Here is a 10,000-nt window from a genome sequence, read left to right as displayed (position 1 = left end):
AAACATGACTTTTGCTTTCATTTTTGTTGTTGCATTTACTTAAATGCTGTTGAAAAACTATATTTTCGAAGTTATGTCAAACTCCATACATGGGTCTGCGTTTGATATAGCCAACTATATCCTTAGAAATGGTGACAATGCCAGAAATATTGAAAAATGAATGTTTGGGTTTGGTAAAAATCTTGACGTGATATCATTACTTGGAAACATGTCTCCAAAACTACTTGGAAACATGTCTCCAAAACTACTTGGAAACATGTCTCCAAAACTTGACAACAAAATAAGCCATGTTCCCCAGTGTAATATGATTGAAAAAGAGATTTTGTAAACGAAACAAAAATATTTTATAATTCAAATTAAGAAAATGAAGTTGAAAAGTGTACCCTCAGTTTTAGATATGCAATTATTATATAAATATATTTTTTATTCGAATTGGTACCTGGAAGAATTGAGGACCCAGCCAATTGGCGAGGAAAGAGACAATTTGTCATATAGAAAAGATGTTGTCGACGACACAGTAACTACTGGTGACAATGAGAAAAACAGGACAGAAAGAAGCGGAGGCAGGCTTTACAGACATGCGATTGTGGAGAATAATATTCCTTTTTACTATAAGCAACAGACGTTAAGGCAAAGCAAACATCTCAAGTCGTATATAATATTATTATTGGAAAAAATTCAAATTCTTAGTTATTTGATTTTTATCTTTTTATCTTTTTGGTGAAAGGTGCTAGCCGTTTACATTGACCCCACTACTTAACTAGGGCTTATTTTATCAACCTCGAAAGGATGAAAAGTAAAGTCGACCGCTGCAAAACTTGAGCTCAAAACGTAAAAGTGGCCGAAAAACCGATAAGCATTTTGTCCGGCATGCTAGCATGCTAAAGATTCTGGCAGCTTGCCTTATTGAGAATAACGATTTCGAGTTTTGACACAAGGCCAAGTTTGGGGAGGGGTTAAGTCGATTATATTGATTCCAGTACTCAACTGGTACTTATTTTATCGACCCCCAATGGATGAAAGATAAAATCGACCTCAGCGGAGTTTGAACTCAGAACGCGAAGACGGTCAAAATAGCACTAAGCATTTTGCCCGGCGTACTAACGATTCTGCCTTCTCGCCACCTTATTATAAAGAAAAATATTGAAACTGGAATAGAGCTTTTGTTTGCGGAAGGGAAACGATCTGAAATCTAAATAATATAATTACAGTAAAAAGTAAACCCTTAATTTCAACCTGCTTCAATGTATGTTTTTTGTGATATGGCTATCCTTAATTGATTATCGATTTGAGATACTAGTTTTCTCGACGTTTCCTAGTGTAACTGAAATCTAGAGAATATATAGAATATATTCCAAAATCTGAGCTGACAGACAGATACCAATCTAATTGAGACTATGGTAAATCTTTGACTCTTCAGGAACTCCTATCAATCGCTCTTGTTAAATGGATGAGAGGAAATTGCCCCGACTCCTAGATATCATGTAAATCTTTTGCAAGAAAATCTCTGCGAGAAAATGGTGAATCGATGCAGCAATATACTTTCTTTGAGGCATAATGAAAACTTTGCAGTCAATGTGCAGATATTGATCTGGTGAATTTTTTATCTTGATTTTGAACTCAGCATTTACTATCAATATTTTGCAATGCAAAATAATTTCTTGTCTTACAAGACGCGCTCTCCGGGCATCAAGTTATTCTCTTCTGTTAGATGCTCTTGGGATGATAGAACTAATGTAAGCAATTTACATTGTGTGTTTATATTAGTCTATAGCTCGGAGACTAATGTACAAACGATATTGTCATGTCATCATACGAATAAAAAAGTATGGTAAGCTGACTAAATCATTTTCGTGTATGGGATAAAAATTCAAATTTATGTTGAATTCATATATTTTTTTATTTTCAGTAACTACAACCCAGAAAATTGACATATTCATTGAATGCCTTTACAACGGAAAAACATACCAATATGGGCAGACGTTTTTAGCTGTCGACAAATGTAATAAGTGCAGTTGCATGACCAAAGGAAGTATAATTTGTTCCCAAAAGAAGTGTCTGTCTTCAGCAGCTCAAGGTAACACTAAACAATATTTTTTTTAAAAACAGAATGTACTCAGCATTATATGTTGATATTTTTATCAACGTATTATATGAAATACCTTCTAAACTATCAAACCCCATTATATTTCTCTTCAGAATCTCTAGTAATATAGATTTGATTATTAGGATATGCTATCGTCTAAAAAGACCCGTGGCTAATATCATGTTTTAAGTTATAACAAATCTGATATTCGATTTGAGCTGGAGGTAGAAACTTAAATTGGAATAGTGGTTCTCAAAGGGAAACAACTGTACTCGAAATCTAAGAATTGTATAATGTACCATTTTTAATGATTATGTGCGTTTTCTTAGTTTGTTGTACTTTCGAGCTACTAGTTTTCTCGACACTTTGCGAATGTTATGTTAATCTCTAACCAGATGGTTATGCTATATTATGGTCGTCATTTTCCTTATCTGTCGTCATTTTCCTATTATCTGTAGATATTTAGCTGCAATACTAAGAAACGAGAATATTGAGATTAGTTCACGATTTGTGCCTTTTATGCCCTGTCTGTGGCTGACATCTACCAACAATATCAGTAGAAAGGTAGATGCCTTTATAGTGTCCCAGTGACAGAGTCCTTTGCTTCAGTGTTATGGAATTTAAATTGGATAAGTGATAAATTTCGTCACCGCTAATTATGACGTCGATCTATCTCAATAATCTTTTCTACTCTAGGCACAACGCCAGAAATTTTTGGGGAGGGGGCCAGTCGATGAGGTCTACCCCAGTACACAACTGGTATTTAATTTATCGACCCCGAAAGGATGAAAGGCAAAGTCGACCTCGGTGGAATTTGAACTCAGACCGTAAAGACAGACGAAATACCTATTTCTATTTCTTTACTACCCACAAGGGGCTAAACACAAAGGGGACAAATAAGGACAGACACACAAATTAAGTCGATTACATCGACCCAAGTGCGTAACTGGTACTTATTTAATTGACCCCGAAAGGATGAAAGGCAAAGTCGACCTCAGCGGAATTTGAGCTCAGAACGTAGCGGCAGTCGAAATACCGCTAAGTATTTCACCCGGCATGCTAACGTTTCTGTCAGCTCGCCACCTTCGATCTATCTCAATAAAAATGAAGGATGAACTGAGAAGTTGAATATTAACTTAACTTCCCCGTCGGTTGGATTGAACAGGTAACTCAAAAGGTACAGCCTTGTCATGTGCTATATCACGCTGATTCTACTTAAGTATTATTTCAAGGACACATGTATCTGTAGGATGCTCAGCAACTTATACAGTAAATCAAGATCAGAAATTAATCAAGAAATAAAGCTGAATCCTCGTTTTAAACGACGGGGATCCACAATCGAATCCGCTCAATGGTTTGAAATTAAAATCCTTATTTGTGGAGGAGATTCGAGATATATTGTAATCTAAATGCCAATATTGTAATGAGAAACATTTAGAAAATATGAGACAATGGTATTTCAATGAAAAAGATAAGTTCTTGATAGTGTCTGTTCACATAAGCTAGTATCGTTATGTATCTCTTTCAATGAAAAGTAAGTTTGTGGTGAGTGTCTATTCATATGAGCCATGTCATTATAGGGAAAAGTCCTTTTATAAAGACTGCTGCTTTCTCTATTTGTTGAAAGACATACAGAAACACGCTCACTAACAGAGAGAGGGGGAGAGAAATACACAAACACGCACACACAGGAATGAATACACACGCAAACAACCCCTAAAATAACTATATGTATTATATATCTACATATAGTTATTTTTGGGAAGTTTGTGTTGCGTTGTTTTGACAGGCTCGCACTTAAAATTTCCGCGTTTTTAATCAAAACCTGTTAGTTACTGTGGTGTTACTATGGTTACGATGGTGTTACTATAGTTACTTTGTTAGTTAGTGTCGTTACTATGGTGACAACACTACTGATCTATCTATCTTTCACACACATGCCCTCTCTCTCTCTCACTCACACACACACACACAGTATTTTCTCTCAACGACAAATTTTTCTCTTCCTCTTTTCTCTCTTAAATATACGTCATGGCAGATTTATCTCACCTTTTGATACCCCCTTCTTCCCTCCCTTTACAAAGATGTTGTTATGGACAGACAGATGAAGATCAGGTTCTCTTATAATATAAGATTTATATGAGCTGTGCTCTCTTAGTGTCACCGATTCATAATAATTTAAACGCTGTGCCGCAATGTTACGTGTTCTTTGGACCATAAACAAATGTAAACAATTTAGTTTGCATGTTCTTTACGTTATTATCTGAGACAGTAAAAACATATGTACTCATATTTCATCATACATATATATCGTCGTCATATATATATATATATATATATATATATACACTCACCTTTACTCATATCTCCTCATTACATATATCGTCATTTGTGTGTGTGTGTGTGTATATGTGTGTGTGTGTGTGTGTGTGTGTGTGTGTGTGTGTGTTCGTGTTACCTCACCACCATACATATAAAAATGTAGTAAGACAAACAAATATCTTTGTTGGTGGGGTGATCTTCAAATTTGTTTTCTAATTCGTACTCAAATGAAACTCTTTTCTTTCAGAAACCACAACACAGAAGATCGACATCTTCGTAGTATGCCGCTACAATGGTCAAATATTCAAATTTGGGCAAACATTCACAGCTATAGATAAATGTAACAAGTGCATCTGCAAGCGCAAAGGAAATATAGTGTGTACTAAAAATACATGCCTTTCCGCACAAGGTAATATTTATGAAAAAGGATGTACTCAACATTATATGATAATCTGGATCACAGTTTTAAAACTATTGTTTGCATCTAAATGAAAATATTTTGTATTCAAAATTTGCATAAAATATAAAATGTATAAAAATGGTAGCACAACCTGATACACATTGTAAAATTGTCCTGGATCTTATTTCTTTCTAGAACCTTATATAGATTTGATTAATAGGATGTGTTAGCATCTTCAAATACTTTCAGGTAACGATTTAGTTTTACTTACTTTACATTCTGAAATGCGACTGTGAAGAATAATATTTGGATTAGGATAGAGGTCTTGAACAATAGAAATGTGTTTGTAAGCCACAATTAAGAAAACAAAAAGGAAAGAATTTTTTCTCGATACCTCCTCATTAGGGGTATGCCAGCCCCTAACATCATGTTCATGCAATGTTCTGAGAAAATGAGGATTTTAATGCATTCTATAATTGGACACAGTGTTAAATACTTACCGTGATCTCTATAGACATCTACCTGAGATAGTATAAAATTTAATATTGGTTTCAAATTTTGGCACAAGGCCAGCAAGTTCAAGGGAAGGAGTAAGTCGATTACATTGGCCCCCTTATTCAGCTGGTACTGATTTTATCTACCCCGGAAATAGGAAAGGTAAAGTCGACCTCAGCAGAATTTGAACTCAAAACATAAAGACAGACGAAATGCCGCTAAGCATTTTGTCCGACGCGGTAACGATTCAGACAGCTTGCTGCTTTTACTATAAAATCTAATATTACACCGAATTTATGGTTTCTGCCATTTTTCCTTAGTCTGTGATAAAACAACTACCAATCATATCGACAGTAAGGCAAATGCCTCTTAGAGTCGCCATGAGCTTCAAAACAGAGATCCTTCGCTCTAGTTTTATGATATTAGATGAACGAAACATAAATTTCTACTGCCCTTATACTTGATGCCAACTAATGCAAATGACGTTTTGGCTTGTTATATGAAGGTCATTTCTCCAGGACACATTGGAATATGAACTTAATATATGTGTGTTAGTAATCCTATATATATATATATATATATATATACTCTTTCACTCTTTTACTTGTTTCAGTCATTTGACTGCGGCCATGCTGGAGCTCCGCCTTTAATCGAGCATCTCGACCCTGGGACTTATTCTTTGTAAGCCCAGTACTTATTCTATCGGTCTCTTTTGCCGAACCGCTAAGTGACGAGGACATAAACACACCAGCATCGGTTGTCAAGCAATGCTAGGGGGACAAACACAGACACACAAACATACACGCACACATATATATATACATATATATGACGGGCTTCTTTCAGTTTCCATCTACCAAATCCACTCACAAGGCTTTGGTCGACCCGAGGCTATAGTAGAAGACACTTGCCCAAGGTGGGACTGAACCCGGAACCATGTGGTTGGTAAGCAAGCTACTTACCACACAGCCACTCCTGCGCCTGCACTTCATTCAGCTTGATGTTCTTATTTGTGGAATAAAATCAAGATGATCTCTAACACTATCGTAAATTCATTGCAAAATAATTCTCAGAAAATATTCTTTGACTATTGATCGAAAGTGACGGATATTACTCAAAGCCATCTCCCTTGTTTGTTTGTTTCCTTATTCTTTTTTGACAGCTCCACGTTCGACAACCACTGCGAAACCATTCAAACTCCACACGAATACTGTTTCTTGTGTATATGAAGGTTACGTCTACACAGTGCATGCTACTTTCCTTGCCCGAGATGGCTGTAATCAGTGTTCTTGTATGTACAACGGCAAGGTACTTTGTACCAAGAAACCATGCTCAATATTTTCAGGTATATTTTGTTACTTTTATTGGAATGTTGTTAAATATTATAATATATGGAAAGGCAGTGAGCTTGCAGAATCGTTAGCACGGGAAAAGTGTTTAGCAGCATTTCGTCCATCCTTACGTTCTAAATTCAAATACCGCTGAAATCAAATTTACCTTTCGTCCTTTCGGGGCTGATAAAATAAGTACCAGATGGGCACTGGGATCGATGTAATCGACTTCTCACTTCCCCCGAAACTGCTGACCTTGTGTCAAGATTTGAAGCCAATATCATAATACATAGAAGATGATTATCCTTGAATAAAACGTCTGTCATCTACACTTTTATTGAAGGGATATTAGCATTTAAAAAGGAAAGATCATTTATCTAGCTCACTCGCTAATCAATTTATTTAACATTTTATATTAGTATTTTCAATTTCAAAATCTATAATTCCATTATTGACAATCAAATCGACCTGAGACTAATCAGAAGACAAGACAGACTTGGAAGCCTATCTTTACTGTCACTGAAAATGAGTCTCATTTCGTGGACCACAAACAAATTATGTCCAGTGATAGAATTAGAAAATGACATCCCAGTTTGTAAATTTTGAAGAGCATTTCTCGCAGATTGCAGACATATTTCGTAGAAAGTTTAACTTGTACACTATAGTATAATTTTTTTTTTTAATAGTTGATTCTTACATTTCCCGCTAAGTAAATGATACGTTGTGACATCTACGTCCTTCTGTTGGGCATCAGAATGTAAATAAATGAAAATCGCTTCAGATAAATTGAAACAGTCTCACAATTCGGCTCACAAATCTTACTTCTCTCCTACAACATTCCTTTTCTTATGTAAATGTATTCTTTAAAAATTAGGGAAAGGAAAACTGCGACGTTTTTCAATTGTATTGGAAATATAAGTAAAACATTTTAGTTTTACTTATATTCTGCAAACTAGTCAGCTGTGACTGACAAATGTTTAGCAAGGTATCTTCAAAGTGCTCTTCCAACCTTCTCCTTTAATCCAGAATATCAAAAGTTAGCAGGTCAGCTTATTAAATGTATAGTAATGATATACTAAAATTATAATAATCTGGAATGCATCTCGGGCACACACGCACACACATACATATATATTATCTCTATATATAAAACTGAATTGCGTTTTTACCGCTTGGATCGCTTTCAATGCCACTACATCCCGTCCGATTCGCTCCAAAATTTACAGGGACATGTAGAATGAGGTGACGATGCGCGTGGGCTACCTTAGAAATCCCTATCTTAAAAGGTGTGGTTGCTAGGGGCCATCTTCCTCACTCACCCTATTTCCTCCTTTCCCTCTCTTACTCCTCTTCATAACTTTCAGAAGTCCACTACGGTTATTTAAAGTATCTGTCACTATCGCTATTTCCTTTCTTTTTCACTGACTCTGTTTCCTACCTTCCTATCACTTCGGCGGTGTTCTTTTAAGTATGTCTGTCACCAACAAACAACACACGAGCATGAGAACAAATATTATGAATCAGATATTCTTGCGTTCATTTATATGTGTGTGTGTGTTCTATATATATATGTATGTGTGTGTGTGTGTGTGTGTTCTATATATAAATATGTATATATAATGTATGTGTGTGTGTGTGTGTGTTCTATATATAAATATGTATATATAATGTATATATACAAAGTGTATATATCTGTATTTATGTATATTAAACTTTTTCATACTTTTTCATAGTTATATATATTTTTAAACAAATTATAAATATAATTTAATAATTTTTATTTTCAATTTAAATAATTTAAAGTTTTCAATTTTATATTTTACTAGCAGTATCGCCGGCGTTGCTCGGGTTTGTAAGGGAAATAACTATATAAGCATTTTTAGTGAGTTATAGCAAAAAAAAATAGCAAAAAATGCATTAAAAATGGAATAAAAAATGATAGTAATTTTTTTTTTAAATCGTTGACTCATCGTAGACATTTTTAGAGAGTTACTTCCCTTATATAATAGCAAAAAATGCATTAAAATGGAATAAAAAATGATGGTAAATTTTTTTTTAAATCGTAGACTCATCGTAGACGCGCGCTAATACCCAGAAGGGCTCGATATGAATCACGACTATAAGATACCCGGTTTTGGTTACACTGCACCGCAAAATGTGGGAGTGGTTAGGAATCTAAATCGTAGGAGACAGACACACAACCTTACTTTTATATATAAAGACTAGCAGTATCGCCCGGCGTTGCTCGGGTTGTAAGGGAAATAACTATATAAGCATTTTTAGAGAGTTATAGCAAAAAATGCATTAAAATGGAATAAAAAGTGATGGTAATTTTTTTTTAAATCGTTGACTCAATGTCTTCAAGCCATGAAGTCGTTGTTCTAAAAGAACGCTGGTCTCCTTGACAACGCTTTACGACGTTGATTTCCTTACACTCCCTTCCCCACAGCTTCACGAGGGAGAAGCAAACAGGTGCAGATGTGAGCGTGGACGCCAACTCCGCCGCCATCGACACACGAAAAATTATGCATTAAAATGGAATAAAAAATGATGTTAAATTATTTTTAAAATCGTCGACTCATCGTAGACGCGCGCTAATAGCCAGACGGGCTCGATATGAATCACGACTATAAGATACCCGAATTTGGTTAAACTGCATCGCAAAATGTGGGAGTAGTTAGGAATCTAAATCGAAGGGGACAGACACTCACACAACAACAGTTTTATATATATAGATATATTTTCTATGTTATATTTTCTTTTTTTATGTTTTTGTTTTTTCACTGTTTGATTTGCCTATTAGTGGTTTTATCTCTAATTTAATTTATACAGATATATATCTCATTTGTATACATTTGTATATATAATGCGTGCACACAGACACACACATATATATATAATGTGTGCATTACGTAGTCGGTCGATTCAGCTGAAAATATGCACACCTATGTTAAAGGTGCTGACAAGTTTGCATGACAACTATTTTGTTCCTCAAATGAAAGGCGTCACCTCTAGGACAAAATTCCTCATCTTATAAAATGTGGCCCCAGTAGACCCGAATGAAATCGGGTTATATTAACCACAATGTGAAAAGGGGTCTAAATGGGGCTGGAAGGGGATTAAAATTTCTAGGAGTGGGTGTTTAGGAATTCTCTGTTACATCAAGCTAAAAAATTTGCGCCAGCCTTTTAATCGTCAATGTGTTGCCGTCCATGATAAAGAAGTTTTGAATGCTTGCCATGGTGAGTCTACTGTCGTGAGAAAGAATCACTTCAAAACTTGGTGTTTACGAATTTTCTTTTACATCAAGTTCAAAATTTTACGCCAGCCGTTAAACTGTCACTACGTTGCTGTCCGTCGTTAACA

At 35.3% G+C, this 10,000-nt stretch overlaps 1 protein-coding gene across 1 annotated transcript in view; it reads left to right on the top strand.

Moving 5' to 3' along the window:
• The window catches only part of LOC115217671, a 337,402-nt gene that overhangs the window by 265,258 nt on the left and 62,144 nt on the right, over positions 1 to 10,000 (top strand). Inside the window, exons 52-54 of the mRNA XM_036507562.1 lie at positions 1,910 to 2,077; positions 4,656 to 4,816; positions 6,462 to 6,648. Coding sequence (XP_036363455.1) covers positions 1,910 to 2,077; positions 4,656 to 4,816; positions 6,462 to 6,648 — 516 coding nt within the window. The remainder of the gene's footprint in view (positions 1 to 1,909; positions 2,078 to 4,655; positions 4,817 to 6,461; positions 6,649 to 10,000) is intronic.

This window comes from Octopus sinensis, linkage group LG11, assembly GCF_006345805.1.
Source record: "Octopus sinensis linkage group LG11, ASM634580v1, whole genome shotgun sequence".
In the NCBI taxonomy this organism is placed as follows: domain Eukaryota; kingdom Metazoa; phylum Mollusca; class Cephalopoda; order Octopoda; family Octopodidae; genus Octopus; species Octopus sinensis.
Note: the sequence above shows the minus strand (reverse complement) of the source record. Positions and strands in the feature narration are given on the sequence as shown.